Source organism: Peromyscus californicus, unplaced genomic scaffold (assembly GCF_007827085.1).
Source record: "Peromyscus californicus insignis strain IS unplaced genomic scaffold, ASM782708v3 Scaffold_9__1_contigs__length_137607984, whole genome shotgun sequence".
NCBI lineage: Eukaryota > Metazoa > Chordata > Mammalia > Rodentia > Cricetidae > Peromyscus > Peromyscus californicus.
The window spans coordinates 8,063,133-8,085,945 of NW_026294617.1; the positions used below are offsets into that span (position 1 = coordinate 8,063,133).

At 45.0% G+C, this 22,813-nt stretch overlaps 1 protein-coding gene across 1 annotated transcript in view; it reads left to right on the top strand.

Moving 5' to 3' along the window:
• Positions 1–22,813, top strand: part of Pld1 (phospholipase D1) — a 171,889-nt gene that overhangs the window by 24,001 nt on the left and 125,075 nt on the right. The window contains 5 exon segments of the mRNA XM_052730200.1: positions 11,448–11,635; positions 12,648–12,775; positions 16,921–17,066; positions 17,436–17,541; positions 19,514–19,579. Of these exon segments, the coding sequence (XP_052586160.1) occupies positions 11,476–11,635; positions 12,648–12,775; positions 16,921–17,066; positions 17,436–17,541; positions 19,514–19,579 (606 nt within the window). The 5' untranslated portion in view covers positions 11,448–11,475.

The window sequence follows — 22,813 nt, forward strand, 5'->3', positions numbered from 1 at the left end:
TTTGCACTTGAGCCTGTTTCACACCCAGGGTACAGCCCTGTTTGCTTTCCGTTGCCATGACAGACACCATGGCCCATGCGGCTTTGGGAGAAAGGAAAAGATGATGTCTTTTTTTTTTTGGTTTTTCGAGACAGGGTTTCTCTGTGTAGTTTTGGTGCCTGTCCTGGATCTCGCCATGTAGACCAGGCTGGCCTTGAACTCACAGAGATCCTCCTGGCTCTGTCTCCCAAGTGCTGGGATTAAAGGCGTCCGCCACCACCACCCGGCAAATGATGTCTTCTTACAGTCCATCATGAAGGGAAGCCAAGGCAGGGATGCAAGCTGCTTTCTGGTTCGCTTCCCTTGCTCAGCCAGCCCTCTTATACAGCCCCGGATGGGCTGCCCAGTGATGGCGCTACTCAGAGTAAGCTGGCCCTTCCCACATCAGTTATTAGTTAAGACAACACCCCATAAACATCCCCACTGGCTGATACGATAGAGCCAATTCTTTAATTGGAGTTCCCTCTTTTTTGCTGTTGTTGTTTTTGTTTTTCAAGACAGGGTTTCTCCAAGTAACAGCCCTAGCTGTCCTGGAACTCACTCTGTAGACCAGGGTGGCCTTGAACTCACAGAAATCCACTTGCCTCTGCCTCCCGAGTGCTGGGGTTAAAGACATGCACCACCCCCACCTAGCTTGGGGTTCCCTCTTCTTAGGTGTATCAACTATGTTGCCTCAAGAAGCTCCAGTAGATGTTTCTGTGTTTACAGCACTTGTGACAAAGCGTGAGAGCTAATTAGCCCCGAGAGTGCCCGGAAGATGTGGTACCTGTGAGTGTATCGGCCTCCTTTGTGTCGGAGGTGAACCCGACGGGTCACTGAGAGTGCTCTACGTGTTGCCTGTGCTTGTCAGGATGTGGGTTGTTTGCCCATTCCTTCCGATGGGGTCAGACTTCAGATACCTGGGAGTAATTCTGTTGGTAAGCAGTCTGCACAAGAGAATCAAGTTCCAGCTAATGGGGCCATCTGTAGAAGACACAGCACTTTTCAGGAAAGGAAGCAATCATGGTGGAAATAGTTAAAAACTACCAGGCCTGTAATCCCAGCACTTGGGCGGTGGAGGCAGGAGGGTCAGGAGTTCAAGGGCAGCCTGGGCTACCTGAGACCCTGCCTCAAAACAATTTTAGCAGCTAACCAACCAAACACCCCTTCCCCTTTATCCATGTGTATGTATACATGTTTATTTGCTTTTTCTCAACAGCATGAGGTTTGTAAGGAGTAAGAAAATGAATTGCCCACACTGTGCTCAGTCCAGCTGCGCCAGGTCCAGGAGTCTGGCTTACAGTCCTCAGTTCTGAGCCCCCAGGTTCTGCCAGAGCTCAGCTGCTGCTGGTATTGAAGTTGTCCAGAGCTGTTCTCTCTTGCTCAGACATGTGATGGGAACAGTGTGTGGGCCGCTTAGGATCTCAGAGCTGCATACCCTTCTCCACGATACCAATCAGCCCCTGACTGCCAAGTTTGGGCCAGTGTGACAGCAGCTGGTGCAGGTGGCAGGTGTGGCTTTGGCTACTTTGGCCGTTGTCACCACCGTACTGGCCACACCCTCCATCATGTGTGCTTACCAAAAAGCAGCCCTCTGATTCAGAAAAGCCGTTTTAGTGGATTTTCTGAATCACTGAAAGGAAATAATTTCTTTATGCCATCTCAGTACAGGTGCATGCTATTTGTATGTTGAGGGGATGTATTTATTTTGTCCACCCAAACATTGGTGGGCTAGGTTTATCTTGTTGAGATGTTTATATCACCTTGCTTAGTATAACTTTTCCCACGAGAGAAAAGTCTTTCCCCATAAATTCATCTGCAGTCATCACCCTTTCTTGAAACACAGTGTGTGAATATTCAATTCTTGACCATAAAAGTCGAGTACTTATTTATGTGGTAATCTGAATGACAATGAGCACCATAGATTCATATGTTTGAATACTTGGTCCCCAGTTAGTGGAACTATGTGGGAAGGACTAGGAGGTGTGGTCTTTGTTGAATTAAGTGTGTTACTGTGGGCAGGCTTTAAGCCCTTTCCAGTTATTCTCTTCCTGCCTCGTGTTTGTGTCTCCAGATGTGAGCTCTTAGCTACCGCTCCAGAGTCATGCCCACCTGCCAGCTGCATGCTCTCCACCATGATAGCCATGGAGTCCAACCTTCTGCAAGCATAAGCCCCAAGTGAATTGCTTTCTTGTTTAAGTTGCCTTGGTCGTGGTGTTTTGTCCCAGCCATTGAACAGTCACTAAGACCATTTAGAACAGACAAGTGTGGTGTTCTGAAGGTTGAGCATGTTTTTTCGTTGTCAGGTGTATAAAGAATGTGTTTGACACACTCCAGTGGTTGGCCCAGAGTAGGAACTCAATGAATGTAGATATCACTTTCCTGTAGTGAATGTAGATATCACTTTCCCGTAACAGTTGGATGTGTTCTGGAAACAAAGCCAGCTAGAACGGAGACAAACGGGAATAAGCTGGTTCCTGCATGGAGGGCACCACTTAGCTCTAGATACACCAGATTAAATGAGTTGGAGAACTCATGCCAGGTAAAATGCACCTGAGATAGCCGGGCGGTGGTGGTGGTGCATGCCTTTAATCTCAGCCCTCGGGGGCAGAGCAAGGAGGATCTCTGTGAGTTCGAGGCCAGTCTGGTCTACAGAGTGAGATCCAGGACAGGCACCAAAACTACACAGAGAAACCCTGTCTCGAATGCCCCCCCCCCAAAAAAAATTGCACCTGAGACACCTGAGACCTTCAAAAGGTTATCCAAGTAGGTCCAAGGATTTAGGAAATTTGGGGGTGAATCAAGAAACATCTTTTTTTGCTGCCTCTAGGGTTGTCCCTTCTGGAATCAATGGCATCTGTGGGAACTGATTGCTGCTTCTGTGTCACAAGGCTGCTGTGGTTGCTTGGGATCAGTATCGACAATGGTTGTCAGGGATCATTATCATAAGTATGCGAATGACATACAATACCAATTGAGATTTGCTAATGGAAAATTAAGCATGGACATGGAGAGGTAGCTCATTGGTTAAGAGCCCTATCTGCTTTTCCAGAGAACCCAGGTTCAATTCCCAGCACCCACATGGTGGCTCACAACTGTTTGTAACTCCAGGCACAAAGGATCTGATGTCCCCTTCTGGCCTCTGTGAGCACTATGTAGTTGTACTGTGCAGGTATACATTCAGGCAAACACTGACACATAAAAGAAAAATAAAATCTCAGAGGAAGAAACTAGAAAGTGAGCCATGTAAACACCTTCAGGTCACTGTAGGCTTCCTTGTGTCTTTAGCTGGATAAGAGAAAGAATGTATCTTCTGGCTCCTGGGCTCACAGGATCTGAGTTCAGTTTACTTATTGTCTTCTCTAGTCTCGACACCTTTGGGAGAAAATCATACCATTGTTAGACATTTGCTATGAAGGGTTTACCATGAAGCCTAGGGAGAAGGAATGGAAGGTCGCTCTGGAATCACCACATCAGATTTGATGTGGAGTTCTGAGAGAAGACAGTTCTAAGTGGAATCACACAGCACCAGCCAGAAGAGCAAGCTGCCCACACAGGCTCTGGGCAGGAGAGGGATGTGTGATTCCACGGCACATCATATGCTCTTCTTGGCATGGCTGCAAGGGCAGGACACAGTTGAGACGGGCCAGTGACTTTCAGGTCAGCCAGAGCTCAGCTGGTTGTTGGGATCATGAGAGTCGCAGTAGTACCGGTTTGTGAAGCTGTTGCCAGGACTACTTGAGGTGGCACAGGAGGAGCCCTTGGCAAAGACCTGGTGTACTAAGTTCCCATGGCGGTTCTCTGTGTTGGTTGCCAATGACCCATGCCCTTCATGCTGTCTTCTCGGGACCTTTCCCAAACCAGAAGGTCATTGCATCTGAGAGCTTCTGCAGTTTAGGAAGAAGACATTTTCCCAAGGTCTGCATTGGATGGCCTGTAGACAGAGTCTCTGTGGACAGCTCACTGATTAAGTAATTTAGTAACAAATAATTGCTGAGCATGTGTTCTGTGAGATCTGAGTGGTCATGGCATTCCCCCATCATTTCCCAGGAGTGCCCCATCTCCTGGAGGGGACAGATGTGTCCACCCTCAGAATGTCACTTTAGTTCAGTGGACAGGGCTTCTTAATACGTGCATCATAAAAGGACACTCACAGGCCGAGGAAAATATATGCAAAATGCTGTGTGAGAACACCTGTGCATTTTCCCTGGGGCTTTAGGCTTATAGGTAACACCAAAGTCACAAAGAGGACTGGACTCCCATGTTAGTTACTTTTTTCACTGATGAGACACTTGGCAGAAGCCACTTAAAGAATAAAGTCCGTATTTGGGTTCACAGTTTGGGGGTACAACCCATCACGATAACGAGGAGGCAGGCACTTCAGGTGACTGGTCACATTGAGTCTGGAGTCAGGAAGCAGAGAGAAAAGGATGCTGAGGTTCAGTCTGCTTCCTTCTCTTTATTCAGTCCAGGCCCCCAGCCCATGAGTTGGTGTCACTCACTCTGAGGGGTCCTCTTCCCAGCTCTGTTAGTCCTATGGAGAAACTCTCCTCCCCCACAGACATGCCCGGCTTGTGTCCCGGCGATTCTAGACCTCGTCAAGGTAACAGTTGGTATTTCAGCACTGCCATGGACAGTCCCATTTCAGGACGAAGAAAGACTTGCATGAGCAGAAGGGAGGGTAAAGGCCCAGGCCAGGGAGGACGAGGGGCCAGGGTCTTGCTGGCTTCTCGACCATTTGTGTGGTGCAGTCCAGAAGTCAGAGGACTTGGCCAATAGGCAGAGCTGGAAGGACAGCTGAGAGATGGCATGTTACCTTGGGCAGCTAAGTAGAGGTGGAAGGCTGGATGCTGCCTATGTCAGCCTTGAAGACTAATACACCCAAACAAGTTTACCTGTGCATAGCTTCTTGGTGCGTTAGAGGGCACACTGGCAGCCAGGATCACCCTTGCCTGGCTGTCACATCTCCTGTCACAGCTCCTCAGCTAGGAGTGGTGATGTAGTTCTCAGAGGTGGCACTGACCTTCTGGAGTTGATGGTGGGTCGGCCGCTGACAGTGAGGACAGAATCACCATGGTCATCTGACATTTAATTTAAAGTGTTTTAAATTAATTTTACTATTTTCAGTGTATGGGCATTTTGCCTGAATGTATATCTGTGTATCATATGCTTGCATTGCCTGGGGAAGCCAGAAGAGGGTATCAGATCCCCTGGAACTGGAGTGACAGGTGGCTGTGAGCCGCTAAGTGGCTGGGAATTGAACCCAGGTCCTTTGGAAGAGCATTCACTAAGCCATCTCTCCAGCCCCTGACATTTAATTTTTTTGATGAAGGGACTTAATACGTTTCCCACTGATCTTTGTGGATGAGATATTCTTAAAAATTTCTAAGATCCAGCCAGGTGGTGATGGCACATGCCTTTAATCCCAGAACTCAGGAGGCAGAGCCAGGCAGGTCTTTGTGAGTTCGAGGACAGCCTGATCTACAGAGCAAGATCCAGGACAGGCACCAAAACTACACAAAGAAACCCTGTCTCAAAAAAAAAAAAAAAAAAAAAAACCCAAAAACCAAAACAAAACAAAATAATCTAAGATCCAAGTAAACATTAAAAGTTTTTTAAACATATTTTATTTTTTCAAAACATATAGTTTGGAAGATAAAATATACCAATACTTTATTCAAAGTCAGCTAACCTCAAAAAATGTTTATTCAAGGCTCACTGTATCACTGGAGATTTAGGTCAGGTTTTAAATTTTCAGTTATGAATTTTATGCTTTAGGGAACTTCAGGTCTGTTCTATATAAGTAACTTCTGTGTAATCATAAGGAGGTCTGTGATATGGATGGTCCTGTCATCAAGACTTATGGGAAACCATGAATCCTATTAATTAATATTGTTTCCAATGGTTCAATTATAATTCACATTCATAGTTATGATTTGGTTTTGGGCTTTGAAATCCATCATGCTTATTTCTCTTGCTAAGCACAAATAACACAGAAAAAAACACAGAAGGACCCTATAGATTATACAGGAAAAACATGGAAGGACCCTGTAGCTTATACAGGAAAAACATGGAAGGACCCTGTAGCTTATACAGGAAAAACATGGAAGGACCCTGTAGATTACATGGGAAAAAAATGGAAGGACCTTGCAGATTACTCAGAAAGAAAGCAGAAACCAAGACACAACTGTCTTCACAGAATGCAATGCTAGAGCTTTTGCTGTAATTGTTCCTTTTTAAAATTAGATTTATACTTGTTTTCTATTAAATTTTTTCATATAATGTATTTGCTAGGCTTTAATCATATTCTGAGTGAGAGTCTCTCAGTGACCTTTTCTCCTCTACCTCTAGTGGCAAATGGCTTATTTGTTAGCTGAACTTTGGAGTTAGAGGGTTGGCTTCCTCACTTCCTGCACATGGGACTCTGGCCTCTTTCCTAAGACACTCTTCAGCGTCTGGCTACTAGTGGGACCCAGCTCGCGCCCAAGATGGCTGTGGAATTGTACAGTGCCTGACTTGTGGGACATACTCTGCAAATGTTAACTAATGCTAGTGTTTACTTTAACATCAGTAACTACGGTTGGCAATATTAGTGTTATTTTAGCTAACAGAATGTTTATGTGTTTATTGTGTGAGAAGGAAAATAACTGACCTTTCCCAATCCTGTTGAAAATTGAAGAGAAGCAGTGGCGCACGCCTTTAATCCCAGCACTCGGGAAGCAGAGGCAGGTGGATCTCTGTGAATTCGAGGCCAGTCTGGTCTACAGAGTGAGTTCCAGGACAGGCAGGGCTACATAGTAAGACCCTGTCTCAAAACAACAATAACAATCAATTTTTAAAATTTTGAAGAGAAAACCCTATTTCTCTGCTTCCTTCACTGAATGATGGAATTATTAAATGGTTGCTGCAAAGAGTTTTGAATCTAATATTCAAAACCAGAAAAAAGAAGAATGAAAACAACCTTATTTACCTCCTAGATAACATGCAAACTGATTACAACCCAGCTGCTCTTACCTCCTCTCTGCCTCACCATCTCTTCTTCGTACAGAGTGAGCTAAAGACCCACAGTTTAGACTTATAAAGGGCTAAGAGAACCCACTGTGTGATCTCAGACATAAACACTAAAGGGCTCATCCCACTGCTGGGCAGGTCCAGCTGTGACTCCGACAGCTGCTCTCCTCCAAGACAGATGGCTCTAATTGAAATCACACAGAGGAACAAACCTGGCCTCACAGCTGGCTTCTGAATACAGCAGTAAAATTGTGGGATAAAAACTCATGAAATGGTGTGGAATCCAGTAAAGCAATGATGCTCAAGTCATGTCTTCTATTTCCCACTGTTAGTGCTAAATTTTTCACAATCTGATGTGTCCCCAAATTTTAGGTCCCCCAAAATTTCTTATGATCCTATGTTATAAATCATGGAAATTCTGGAAGCTGGCCTGACATGTTTCCATCACTGTAGTGACTATGGGTTCAGATGATCCTCCCCAAGGTGTGGTATTTAAACTAGAAGACATCTCTTATTGTCACAGAGCACAGACTTCGTAGAAAAGATTAAATTTCTAGTCATTCAAGCCATAAAATAAAACCAATGCTTGTGAACCCCAGTAACCAAGTTTATAGTATGTTAGAACCAGTCAAATCCACTTTAAAAAGTCAACCCTCCATAGAAGAGATCATTCAATGCTTAGTTAGGAGCCAGTGGTGCTTTGGATAAGAATGCCCCCTACCCCCATTTAGCCAATTATATTAGGCTAATATATTTGAATTCTTAGTCATAAGGGAGTGGCACTACTTGAGAAGGACTGGAGGTGAGATCTTGTCGGAAGAACTGTGTCACTGGGGGTTAGGTTTTGAGGTTTCAAAAACCCAAGCTAGGCCCAGTGTCTCCTTTCTCCTGTAGTCTGTGGATCTGGATGTAGGACTCTCAGCTACTTCTCCAGCACCATGTCTGCCTGTGTTCCACCATGCTCATAACCATGATGATAATGGACTAAACCTCTGAAACTGTAATCAAGTCACAATTAAATGTTTTCTTTTATAAGAGTTGCCATGGTCAACCAAGACAGAGCATGTTTACTCTTGCAGAAGACCTGAGTTCAGTTCCCAGCAGCCATGTAGGGTACCTCACAACACCTGTTATTCAAGATCCAGGATCTTTCTTTGGTGCCTTCTTCTGGATTCCTCAAGTACTTTTATGCATATATTCATATACAGACATACACATATTCACATAATTAAAAAATAAATCTTTAAAAATATAAGAGGCGACCCTGATACAACTTGAATGCCCTTGGACAAATACCTAAATGTCATAAAACAATCATACCTCTGAAGTATTAAGTAACAAAATTGTGCCAAAACTGTGCTTATCATACAATAGATGCTTTATACTAAATAATGTGGGTTTCTTTCTTTTACTCTTTCTGTTTCTTTTCTTGTTTTTTCCTTCAGTTTTCACGTGTTAGCTTACTTCTTTTCTCTTGGCTTGAACCAATGCTTTTCCCCTACTTACCCCAACATATAGAATAGTCTTTGTATATTAATTACACTTTTTTTTCAGTCTACTTTTTTTTTTTTTTTTTTTGCCCAAAAGGAAGGTCATTTGGAACAGCCTCCCTTTGCTATGATGAGAAAGTTGGGAAAGTTAAACAAGTCTATTTAATCGATAAGTAAAAATCTCTAAAATCTTTAAAAGTTAACAAATGACAATAATATGATGTAATTTCTGATTTGGTTTTCCTTATCTCAGTTCCTCTTACTTCTCATTACCTTGTCTTTTAAATAATGCAAACTTGGCTCATGGTTAGCATCTCACATCTAACAAGTGGCTCTTTGTTGAATTAGGAGAAAAGGAAAAACATATTTTAATTGTGGCCCAAGGCAACACCTCCCCAGTGGGAGCTGAACAAACATTACTTAGATAATTCTGGCTGGAAGACATTCAGCCACCTACCCTCTTATTTAAATGCAAAACTATCTGGAGTAATTCCTGGAGATAGGAAGATGGTTAAGTCACTTATCATGGAGGCTAACCAACTTCATGGCATCTTTTATATATAGTTAAAGCTTTATTGTTAAAACAACCCTAGGAAGGAGGTTTGCCGATGAGGAAGCTAAGACCCCGAGGACTGAAAGGGCTCTGTCCTGTGAACACTAAGTTGTAGGAAATTTCTTTTCCTGTTCATGCCATTACAGTCAGCATTTATGAGTGAATATCACTGTCAAGGCAATTGACACATCTCCCAAAATTAGAAAGATAAGATGGAAATGAGAGAGAGAAAGAGAGAACTGAAAGGAAGAGATACAGGCAACAATAGCCCAATAATTTGGCAACAGTTGGGGTTGGAGAGATGGCTCAGTGGTTAAGAGCACTGGCAGCTCTTCCAGAAGTCCTGAGTTCAATTCCCAGCAACCACATGGTGGCTCACAACCATCTGTAATGAGATCTGGTGTCCATGCAGGTGTCCATGCAGGTGTCCATGCAGGCAGAACACTGTACGCGTAATAAACAAATAATTTGGCAACAGCAAGGTATAAATTTAGATGTAAGCTTCCTTAAAGTCAACAAAAGGAAAGGAGAGTGGCTGGTTACTCAGTTCACAGGAACTCTGATGTAGAATCACATGCACAGGGCAACCCAGAAGAACCTCCTTCCTCTGCCTGTCCTTGTATTTCCAAACAAGGTCTCTATCAGCCACAGCCACGACAGAGGCGGTGGTGACAGTGTGTCTAGGTTTTGGAGACTTGTTATCTTAAGAGCTGCCTAAGTTGGCCCATGTGGCACACCCAGCCTCTCTGTGGAACTTGTAGGGAAGAATCCAGCCAGGTGCCCTCCTTTCGGGAAGTTCAAGGCCTTGCAGGAGGCCTGGGATGAACTTGAGGTTATGTAGCTGTTTCCTTAACCCCCACACACAGCAGCTGTTCCTTAACTCAACTGCACACTTTCTAAAATTTGTATTTGACCTATACATGAGAGTGTGTGGCACGCGTGTGCCACTGCACACATGTGGAGGTCAGAGGACGACTCCCAGGAGCTGGTTCTCTCCCCTGTGGCTGAACTCAGCTTTGTACAGGTGATTTTATTTGCTGAACTGCCCGCAGGCCCCGTCTTTACTTTCATTCCTTGCTTCTCACACACGGTGAATGCTAAGTTACTGCTTGTGAGCTGCAGTAGACAATGAGCATGTGCAGACCAGTTAGCCATGGGAGACTCCTCTCAGCTTAGGCCTGGTTCTGTCAGACATAATTTCTATATTAGGCGATATGGACTTTCCATCCAACTCTGACAGCAGTGCTCAGGGCTTAAACTTCCATATTTTAAATGGAAAATAAAATCTGTGTGAAGTCGTCTCCCTGGGTGCTGATGTGCAACGACTCGTGTTATGAAGTGTCCGAATGAAATAGAACCAACTTTCATAAAAAGAGGAGGGAAATATAATCCTAACACCTCTGGTATCTTTAGGAACAGGTATATTAATTCGTTTCCTTTCAAGACACGTACCTCACGGCTCATGCAAGGTCACAGCCAAAGCCTCACATCTCCAAGTGAAGTCAGCTCCCGAGAAAATGTAGGAAGGTTACACTGTCATGAATTTTATTTTCTTTATTGCGTGTGCACGACACGTGTGTCAAAGGACTTCTGGGTGTCAGCACTTATCTTTCCAGCGTGGATTCTGGGGTCTAACTCAAGTCATCAGACTTGGGTGACAGACAAGTTCCTTTACCCACTCAGTCATAAAAATGATTTTTACATCTGAATGTTTAGATGTGGAAATTTCCCTTGATTTTTTTTTTTAGGAACATGCTGCTTATTTTATGTGTATTATACATTTTACATGTATTATTCTTCCTTCCTTCCTTCCTTCCTTCCTTCCTTCCTTCTTTCCTTCCTTCCTTCCTTCCTTCTTTTTTTATTTTGGGTCTTACTATGTAACCTTGACTGGCCTGGAACTCACTATGTAGACCAGGCTGGCCTTGAACTCACACAGTGCCTGCCTCTGTCTCTAGAGCACTGGGATTAGAGGTATGGGCCACCATGCCAGGCTATTTTGTATTCTTGAGTGTATTTCTTAAACAAAGAGGCAGGTCTTTATCTCTGAAAAAGCATCCCCCGTCACTCTGTGTAATCCCTCCTCATCTAGTCAAGCGCACATAACATGTGAAGAGAGGAACTCTGGCAGTTTGTTCCAGGTGGAGTCGCTTTTCTTTCTTTTCTACAATTGTTTTGCTCCATGTTAGCCAATGAGGTGGGGATTGTTTAAATGTGATGCAGGGAGATGAACAGAATGGTTGTTTGGATATGCAGGCCCCACCAAGAGTTGGTTTCTTTGTCCATGCTGTAGCTAACTAAGCCTGGTTTTGAATTGTGTGACAGGGATTTCCACAACCAAATGTGTCTGAGTGACGCCTGTTCTTCCTTCTCAGCCCCTCTGCTTCCCTGTCAGAAGTCAGCATGTCACTGAAAAGCGAGTCCAGGGTAAACACTTCGGCACTGCAGAAAATCGCCGCAGACATGAGCAATCTGATAGAAAATCTGGACACCCGGGAACTCCACTTTGAGGGGGAGGAGGTGGAGTATGATGCATCTCCTGGAGACCCCAAGGCGCAGGAAGGTAAGGGCAGATGATGGAGGGGTCAAGACTTCCTCAGGCTTGGTTGCAGGGCACAGTGGTAAATAACAGAGGGAGACCACCGTCCTTGGAGAGAGGGCTTCCAGAAACTTATTTATTAACTATGATTTTTTTTTGATGTTCTGTTTGATCATGGGTCTGTCTCTTTAAGACATTGGTCACTCTGAATGACCAGATCCCCACAGTCTACCTGACTGGATCCCATGTCCTCCAGCAGCTCTGGGACAGAGTCAGGCCATGCTATCCTGTGGCTTCAGAGCCCCTAATTTATGGTTCTGCCCAGTGTCTGGCTTATTTCCTTGTTGTGTATGCTAACCCAGACTGAATCACAAGGTGTGAAACCCAACCGTGGAAAGGATACAGATGTCATTTTGTTCCTTTATTGTGTTTCTCTGTGTGCCCTTCTCTGGGCTTCCCTGTCACCCTGTGCTGGTCAGCTGCCACCTACTTGTCCTTTTGTTTATTTGTTTGTTTGTTTGTTTATTTATTTGTTTGTTTTTCGAGACAGGGTTTCTCTGTGTAGTTTTGGTGCCTGTCCTGGATCTCACGCTGTAGACCAGGCTGGCCTCGAACTCACAGAGATCCACCTGGCTCTGCCTCCTGGGTGCTGGGATTAAAGGCGTGTGCCACCACTGCCTGGCTCACCTACTTGTCCTTTAAACTACATCTCCCCTGTCCAGACTTTAAGAGGCAACCTCTCCTCCCCTTTAAGGCTCCATCATGAGTCTCTGACATAATATAGTGTCCTTAAATGCTCTCCCACCTCAAGGCACAGTCATGGCTCCCTTGGTCCTGAGGCCCTCTCTCCTAATAAAGCTCATTCCTGGGGGGGTCAATTTTATGTCAGCTCCTTTCCTAAAACAATCATGCGGCTCTCCTGGATCAAACTTGGGTCATCAGGCTTGGTGGTAGCATCTTCACCCACTGAGGCCTTTCATCTTCGGTTTTAAAAAGGTGCAGGCCTGGAATAACCTTTCCCCTCTGTCCTTTGCAGAGTACATCCCATTCTCTTCCATTTACAACACTCAAGGATTTAAGGAGCCCAACATCCAGACCTACCTCTCCGGCTGCCCCGTGAAAGCACAAGTCTTGGAAGTGGAGCGCTTCACGTCTACTACGAGGGTCAGGGCACTTTGGGTTCATCCGGTTTGGGTTCTGGTCAACTGTGTCAATAAACAGCCCCGACTCCAGATTCCTTTCTCCCAGCTGTGATGCTATTGGTTGAGCTTTAGTTACCACTTCCTGTAGTTGGGGTTGTTTGCATGTTTGTGTTTTTGATCTTTGCCCTTTGGGGGCCTGCCACCCAGCTCCCAAATAATCAATCACCCAGAGACTTATTCTTACTTATGAATGCCCAGCCTTAGCTTGACTTGTTTCTAGCTAACATTTCTTAAATTATACTGTATATCTTTTGCCTCTGGGCTTTTGTCTTTCTCTGTTCTATGTGTCTTTCTTTACTTCTTTCTCCGTGGCTGGTTGTGTAGCTGGGTGGCTGGCCCCTGGTGTCCTCCTCTCCTTTTCTTGATCATTCTCTTCTCTTTTTCTCCTTCTATTTATTCTCTCTGCTAAACAAATGCAACATAAAAGAATGCAGCACATCTTTGCATCATTAAACAAATGTTCCACAGCAGAAACAAATGCAACACATCTTCACCTAATATTCCACAACAACTTCCAAGTTCCCTCACATCTCAGGATTGCACCTCCTTCTCATATACTCTTCATTCTTACCCTCTTCTTTTTTCCCCTTTATGAACAGTCTCCTTGTTGTTGGAGATGGGGTCTCATGGAGACAAGCCTGGCCGCCATCTCTTGCTCCTCCTTCCTCCACCTCCCCAGAGTTGAGATTATACATAGGTATGAGTAGCTATGTGGCTACTTAGTTTTAGTTTGGATAGCATTCAAGGGCAGGTGAGGTGGTTTAATGGGTAAAGGTGCCAAGTCTGAGAACCTAAGTTTGATCTCTGAAACCAGGTGAGGGAGTGACGAACTGCTCCTGGAAGGTGTTCTCTGACCTGCACTTGAGTTCTGTGCCATAGGGACATGCCCACAGGCACGCAGACACTTACAAATATAAGTAAGTACATGAAAAGAAACAAACAAATAAGAACAATATCATTGGAGGCAATTTATTGATTTAATAACTGGCAAGATGCCGCTTTCTCTCCAGTTCTTTTCACTTGGGCTTTTGGGTTATATTTATTAACTCTCAAACCTGACAAATGGCTAACTGAGGTGCCTATTTAACATATCAAAGCAGAGCTGGCCCCCAGGTTCTCCCAGCATCTCTCAGTCCCTACCTGTTACAGGATATGACTGGCACACCCTGTGCCCTACCCTTAACTTCTCCAGCCCAGGGCTGGGCTGCCCTTCCCTCTGTAATCCAGCCATTTGGTTACCCAGCCTTCTTTGTCTACCGGTTACTCTCTTGGCTTTCCCCTCCCCCTCTCTTCACCTGGCCTGACTCAGGATCATGTTCACTCTGTATTTTCCCAGATGTCCCTGCCTCTGACCATGCTCTCCCTTTTATCTACCATAAACCTTTCCCACTAACCTAGGAGCATCATGTCCTTCCTTTTTATTTCTTTATTTCATTCAAAGTCCATTCTAGCTGAAGGCCAAGTATAAGTCGAGAGAAATTATACTTTTCCTAAGGCTTCTTTAGCAAGAAAATATGAATGCTAATTATCTCTTAAAAGAAAAAAATGTCTGGATATTGAATTCTAGATGCTATATTCAGAAGCACTGCTGAGAGAATTCTGCTGGCAAATTCTGTCTGATTTGTTTTTGGGACCCCACTCTTCAGCCCCCTGGGCCCCACCCTCAGTCCCCTACATGTCACCCTCAGTCCCTGGAGCTCCACCCTCAGTCTGAGACTCCACCCTTTCGGTTTCCTCTGAGCATGGAAAGGGTGTTAGAGTAGACTGTCCTTGGGAGGCAAAGCTGAGCCCTCAGAAACAGACTGGACCAGGAGAGGGTCGGGTAGCTGCTTGCTTGTTGCTGCTTGGATTTCATAGTAGTCAGGGGACCTTTGTCCCTCAGGTTAAGTACTAGTCAAGATTGAGTAGGCTACCACTGGCTTCTGCCTCCAGGTCCACACAGAGTCATAAACTTTGGTCAGGGGCCAGTTGACTTCTGCCTCCCGGTCTCTTGAGGGCAGTTGGGCAACTGTGTTTTCCTGATGATTTGGAGGCGTGACCTGTCTGATTTTGCTATGCAGACTCCAGTTTACACTACCCTGGTGTCTAGCCTCTGCTCTGGCCTCTTTCTTTCCTTCCCTCTCTGTCTCTGACTCTCTCTCCTGCTCTTTCTTTCAGAGATAGTCTCATGTAGCTCCAACTGGCCCTTAAACTTTTGACATATTATTGCTATGTACCTGAGAGTGACCTTGAACTCCACCTGAGTGCTGGGATTCTAGGCCCACGTTTCCACTCTGGGTTTTTTTTTAATTCACTGCAGGGCTTCTGAGTGAAGGCCATGCTACTGAGCCCTGCTTTAGGCTTTGTGTTAGGGTCACATCTCTCTGATGAGCCACGTCTCTAAGATGCCCTTTGCCTCTTCTCCCGCCGCCGGATCTTACATGGCAAGGCATGCTGTATTGGGCTTATGCCCACGCTCTGGAGCAACTGCAGGGTTGAATTTGTCTCTTTGCTCTGAAACCTTGAGCAGGTTACTGAGCCTCATCGGAACACTGGCTCTAACAGTGCTTACCCTCTGCTTTTCCTATTGTTAATCCTATTGGTCAAGAATAAGACCACTACTACACTTTAAGGTCAAATTTGAAGCAAGCTTTAATTAAATACTGGCCAGGTTGATAAACTTTCTGGCCAGGTCCATCTCTGGTTTCTCAGAATATGGCACTGAGCACATTTTGCAGGGGCTTAAAAAGGCAAAACTCATAATTCAGTGCATTTCTGACAAGGTCCAATCAGGGGCAAGAATATATCCTGATTTACTTCCTGCCTGCATACTTCCCACCTACACCCACTCAGGGGCAAGCGTACATCCTGATTTATTTCCTGCTCATGAATCGCCCACCCAAGTGTGATCAAGCACATCTGGTGCAGATGGGTCAAACAAACTTGTTTAGGGGAGTAAAAACATGTGACTTGCTATCTCCTGTAAACAATGGCCTCCAGCCTTTCAGGACTCTGTCTGTGGGCAAGGGGCTTGTAGATTAGGGACATTTTTGTTTCATGGACCTCTTAGGCATAGTAACTGAAACTCAAAATGTAACTTTGGCTCTTACACTGTAAGGACTTAACACTAGTACTGACAAGGTCATGCTCGTGTTATACACTGTATACTCAAGACTGCAGACTTAACACTAGTACTGACAAGATCACACTCGTGTTATGCACTGTATACTCAAAACTACAGCAGCTTTCTCTACCCAGTGTTCTTGAAGCCTGGCAGTGCCTCAGGCAGGGGTGTGGGTAGCCAAGGCTGGACCTTGGGATGTTCCTCTTTAGAAGAAGGGGCGGTATCATGGCATGTGTCATTTGTTTAAGACAGAAAGGACTAAGGCAGTGGTCCCGCCTGCTCCGAGGCCCTTTCTCATGTCTCCTCTCAATCTGCGGCAAATGTTCGCTGTCCATGTGTGACCAGGGCCATCGGTGCTTATCAGGGTCTCACTCACTCCTTCATTTCTAGTGTGCAAATGTGTGTGGGTGTGGTACAGCATCTATACATGGAGGGAGAAGGGTTGGTAGGGGTTTGTCTGTGTGATACAGAGCTTGTTTCATGTAATTTATCATGTGAACATTTAAGAAAATATTTCTATAATTGGTTACTTTAGAAAAAAAAAAAAAGTTACGTACAAAGGTTCACAAGTCCCAACTCCCTAACTGAGATGCTTCGTACAATGAGTGGCCACTGGGAAAGTGGGAGTTAGTTTTCTTTAAGGGCGTGGTCCTGGTATGTCCATCATGCTCCTGTGGGTGGCCCCCTCACATGAGTATTTGGGCACAAATTGAACTGGGTGGGTTATTAAAAAAAAAAAAAGAAGAAGGAGGGAGGAGAGAGGAGGTAGAGGGTGGGGAGTGGATCTGGGAGGAGTCAGGGGGAGGGTCCAGGGGTGAATACAAGCAAAATATACTGTATGGAATTGTAAACAAATTAATAAAGATAGCATATTTTAAAAATGCTAAATATGACACAAAATAGACTGAACTTAAGTGTACTCTAGCTGTTGCTTGCTGAGAAATTTCAGAACTTTCCCCATCTAAGATAACAGCCATTTTTTTTTTAAATTTCCATCACTGTAGGTGCCAAGTATCAATCTGTACACTATTGAGTTAACACACGGGGAATTCACGTGGCAAGTTAAGCGGAAATTCAAGCACTTTCAAGAGTTTCATAGAGAGCTGCTCAAGTACAAAGCCTTCATCCGAATCCCCATTCCTACCAAAAGGTAACCACAGTAGAACTAACATAGTTACCCCACTATGCATGGATGGAAATGTGTTTTTTTATTTCCATAGGCTACCTATTCCATTTGGGGTAGACATTTTCATTTGCATAGCTCTTTTAAAAGTAAGCCACCTCAGCTGCATGCATTGGTGCAAGCCTGTGGTCCCCAGTGCATGGGAGGAGTAGACAAGAGGACCAGGATTTCAAGGCTAGCCTTAGCTACATAGTGAGTTGGAGGCCAGCCTGGGCTGCATGAGAACATTTTAAACATTGACAGGAACGAAAATAATAAGCTGTGACATGAAAGATGATATGAGAAAGTCCAAGAATAGTTTAACAGCTGTCTGTATTGTGTACGCCTGTATTTTAGACATACTTTTAGAAGACAAAATGTCAAAGAAGAGCCCCGAGAGATGCCCAGTCTGCCCCGTTCATCAGAAAACACAATCCAGGAAGAACAGTTCTTTGGCAGGAGGGTGAGTCTTTCCCTGTTCTGCTGCTTTGTGAAAATGTAATTGTATGTGTGTGTGTGTGCATGTGTGCACCCGAGCACACATATGGCATGTATGTATAGTGATCAGAAGACAACTTTGTGGAGTCAGTTCTCTCCTTCCATGTTTTCACGACTTCCCAAGATCAACCCCAGGTCTTTAGGCTTGTGTGGGAAGTCCCTTTACCTGCTGAGCACTCTCTCTGGCTCTTGTGTGGTCTTGAAAATCCTTTCTCAGCACTATAAGGACCTAGCACCTAAGGAGGGGTGGAGCCGTGGCTGCCCCCCCACCCCCCCACCCCCCCACCCCCCCCACCCCCTCACCCCCCCGCTGATGGCTGGCTTGGCTTTTCTGGAACTTAGACATCTCCAGGTCTCCCGAGCCAAGGAGGAAGCAGAGTGCTTGTTAGATAGATTACGGAACAGCGTCTTCCTGATGGAACCTGGCTAGGCTTGAGGGGAGATGAAGACTCAGCATATTCTAGTAGGTTTTGAGATCCACTCCTAAAAAGCAGCCATTTCCACCCATTTATTTGATTTCTAAGAGCTCATTTTAAATATATGTGAAATCATATTCCTGCTCCTTAGACGTGGTGGTTATGGTCTGAAATCAGCAGAACGGAGTACAGGCACAGGAGAGAGAAGACACAGGTCTCGGGTGTTTCTGTCCCCCCTGCTTCATGACTGACTGCTGCTACCAAGGCAGGAAACAGATTCGTATTAGTGTATTAGTAATTCTGTCATTGTTATCAGTCTTGTCTTAGAACCTGAAATGTGTATGATGCAGAAAACAGAGAACACCCAACTAGTCTATATGAAACCCTGCTTTAAATAAAAAAGCTTACCTATTATGAGCAATCCTGTTCTGCTAAGTGAGGAGGATTAAAACCACGCAGCTAGGAGGTGGTGGTGTATACCTTTAATCCCAGTACCCAGGAGGCAGAGGCAGGTGGATCTCTGTGAGTTCAAGGTCAGCCTGGTCTACAAAGCAAGTTCCAGAACAGCCAGGACTGTTGCACAGAGAAACCCTGTCTCAAGAAAAAAACAAAAAACAAACAAACAAAAACACCCACAAAGGCTTATTAGCTTTACAGTTAACACTGCCACCCTGACATGGTCTCTAGGAGAGCAGCCTCTGGACATGCCTGTGAGGGTTCTCTAGATTAGGTTTACTGATGAGTCGTCAGAGCCCATGCAAAGAGCGAGCTGAGCTCCAGCATTCCCCACAGTCTCTGACTGTGAGTGCCGAGTGACCAACCACCTTCCATCCCTGCCACCAGACTTTCTGCTCCACAGTGGACTGTGTCCCCTCCAACTGTAGGCCAGAATAAACCCTTTCTTGTCGGGTATTTTGTCAAAACAATGATAAAAGTAACAGATGCAAAGACCTAAGCATACAGAAAGTTAAATATTGATAGCAAGAAGAGGTTTAAATAACACCCCAAGAGAATGATAGGCATTATTGTTGAGGTTTAAATAACACCCCAAGAGAATGATAGGCGTTATTGTTGTATTTTAAAAGAACAGTGGGAAGGAGTCACTGTACAACAGGGCCCATGTGGGGGGTTTATTGAGGGGAGGGGAGAGAGAAGGGGCAGAAAAGGGGGCAGGGACCAGTCCCTGGGGATTGAGAGCACAGGGAGAGAGGGAGAGAAGAAGGGAGGGAGAGGGGAGGGGGAGAGGGAGGGAGGGGGAGAGAGAAGCCTTTTATAAGGAAATGTAGTGAATATGCACAGGGGTTGCTCTTAGTGGCTGCAGTGGGGTATATCCTGTGAGCACCTAGGAGCAGACCGGTACAGATGCCTAAATGCTAACAGTTATACCTTACTGCCTAATGGTAGAAGATAATAAAATGACTGACAGATATTAAAATGAGACCTGATCTCATCATTGTGAGTGTTGAAATTTTCTACAGACGTGATTATGTTTAACTGTATCCTAAATATTTTTTATTGTAGAAGCAACTAGAAGATTACTTGACAAAAATACTAAAAATGCCCATGTACAGAAACTACCATGCCACGGTAAGTGCCCCCCAGGGGTCTTGGAGGGACCTGTAAGGTCCTAAACTGTAGCTGACTTTGGATGATTTCATGACCATCAGCGCTTCTGGTTCTTGAGCTGCACTCAATTATTAAATACAAACTTGCTTTGGCAGTCGATCTGGATCTGGTTCACAATGATGGCATTGCTGTTTTTAAAATACTGAGTAGAACTTGGTATGTCTGTAGCAATAGATTCAAATCAAGTTGGAATGCTTCTATGGGCTAGATACCTAGAAATCAGCCCTCTTCTCCCCTCAGATATTTAGAATGAAACCAAAAAACATTTCAGCGCAAACTGTCCATCAGGGTTGCATACATCCAGATTAGTTGGAGCATAATTTCACTGCCGTCTGATTGGTGTTTTCTTCTGAAAGTGAGAAGCATGGGAAAACCAGGGACAGAAAGAGGTGTTGCAAAATGTAAGAAAAGAGAGAAGAATGTTAGGGCTGAGAAGAGCCACAGAGACAGCCTGGAAGGCCTGCAGCCCACCAGCAGGAGGAAGCGGGAGGAAGCGGGCTCTGCAGGAGCCAGCAGGAGGAAGCGGGCTCTGCTGTGTCAGCAGAGAGCTCTGCTTCTGAGAGGCCCTTGCATGGGGAGTGGAGTGTTTTTCAAAGACTCGCTTTCAGTTCTGCTGAGGTCTGAACAATGGCAAATGCCTGGATTATAATACTTATCTCTGGGAGCACAGACTGTGAGGTTGTGTACATGGACGTGCTGCATGTGGAGGGCCTGAGTCTGCGCAGGTGCGACCTGGCCTTTGAGGATGGTGGCGCATACACAGGGGGACTGACGAGCGAGCAGGGAGGAAGGGAAAGTGCCTGGCTCCGCTGTTTCTTGTTCAAGAGCTTCCCTACAGCTGTCTGTGGTCCGAACATACACCCAGTTGGCCCCGGAGCCAGACTTCTGATGCTTCTGCGGTGGCCTGCAGTGCAGGGTCACAGACTTGAGGAACCTTTCAAGTCTTGGTAATCCTGGCGACTCAGCAACTCCTGCAGTATGGGTCTCACCTGCGGCTCTCAAGAGAAGGATGCCAGAGGTCGGAGGTCTTACTCCAAGTAGGATTTAGGAATCTGTGGTGTCAACGACCCCCACTGTTTAACCAGGAAAGCAGTCCCCAGCTGTGTTCTCTGAGCTCAGGAGTTCTGTCCCTTTACTGCAGAGCTGTGCCAATGTGACCTAACAGCCAGGGGCACTGCCCTCTCTTTCTCTTGCTCCTCTGCCCCGGATTTGACCTGCACCAGTTCTTTTGGCTTAGAAGCACTTGGTCAGTTCAGTCCTCTCTCGTTTCAGCTGCCTTATTACATTTTAGATTGTAATGTGGAGTAAAGGATGTGTATATTTTTAAAAGATGTTTGGTTTAATTACTTTTCCAGTCACAGAAATCTTTGCAAATTGAAGCCACATTATATTTATAAACCCCGGGGTACCTTATAAGCACTACTTTCAGAGGAGAAGAACTAGCTCCCAACCTAATGAATGGACCCTTCCTGCTTGTTCCTGATGGTTGACCAGATAGTCCCTCCAACAGCTGCATTCTCCCTATTGATTCAAGCAAGGATACGATTGATCTTAATTTGCTAACATTTCCGTTCATGGTAAATTTCACCCAGCCTCAAGACTAGATACACAGACCATATATCATTTTGCAAAATTAGATTACTGTCTATGTTTTTCCTGTAATAACTGAGAAATATTTAAAGTCCCAACTGCAAAGGGCATATTGCAAGTTATTTATTTATTTTACAATGTAACATGCTTCTACTTTATAAAGCAAGCCTGTTTGAAGCTAACTCAAGTCTTTTTCTTTTGTATGTGGTATATACACGTTTAGAGGTGTGCATGTGTAGTGACCAGAGGTTAACATCATATGTCCACCTCTGTCTCTCTCCCAATGACTTTTTGAGACTTGATCTCTTACTGAACCTGGAACTCACCAATTAGCAAGGTTGGCTGACCATATAACTCCCTCCTCCCATGTCTGGGATGACAGGCATCCACTGCCATGTCCAGGATTTTATACAGGTGCTGTTTACATGATAAGTACTTTGTCCACTGAGCCATCTCCTCAGCCCTGAACTCGGGTCTTTAAGACAAACCCTGGGCCATAAGTTACTGAATTCCCACCAGTACCTGCCTGGTGGAGATTACTCCCAGGGTCCAGAAAAGATGCTACCAGAAGGCTGGGAATCTAATCTGAGGGATATCAAGTGAATCTAAGTACACCAAGCTCTTTAATCCATTCACTTATTCTTCTAGGTCAGCCCTGTCTGCAGGGCTTCTTTTCTGTTCTCATGCTTAGCTCCTCTCTGTCCCTTTTTCTGCTGTTCTCTCAGTGTTCTATCTTAGTTCTCCCTCCAGTCTCTAGAGTTTCCCATTTATATACACATACAATCAGCAATTCTCTGGCCAAAGCAAGCTCACAGGGCTTGAATTTTTCAGGGTCATAAGGCAGATAAGAGTTTACACCAGGCAGTGACTGTTAGGCTTTTTTTATGACTCAAGGATGAACCCTTAAAGGGAAAAGGTCAAATGAGAGGGACAGGGACCTAGAATCTATTAGGGAAAATCCAAGAAGGGAAAAGGGGGGATCCGTATATAGTATTGCATTCCTAAGTGCGGTTGGATAATGAGCTGCTTAGTAAACCAAGTAAAAGTAAGAGGAATTAAAAATTTGTTAGTTTGAGGTTAGCTTGGGGCAGCACTTTCCCATCTGCTGGCAGGGGAAGTGTTCTGGGTTGCTAGGCAACCTGTGTCACAGCATGATGTACCTGGTGTGTAAAAGCCCTTTCCTTCTGAGTTAATGCTAAAGGGGGATCTTTAGAACTAAGGGTAACATTGGGCTATGGGAAAGAGGAGAAAATTAAGCTTAATTTGCATAAGAAACAAAGCTTTGTATCAAACATCCACCTGGCCTTGGCGGTTGTCTCAGTGAAAATATTTACCTTATCTCAGGAACTAGCAGATAGTCTGAATGCTTATCCATCTGCAGTCGGTCCTTGGGCGTCTGAGAAGTATCTCAGCTAAAATACTTTTGTCCGTAGATGGCCCTGGCCAGAAGTTTGCTAATAAAGATAATTACAGAAAGGCAGACTTCTGAGTCTAATGCTAAAGGGAGAACAAAGGCCTGAAAAAGGGGTCTTGACTGTGTGGCTGTTGTCAACACAGTTGGGAGAAGTTATCCAAGTACCCCAATAGATAGGGGAAATTGTGCCC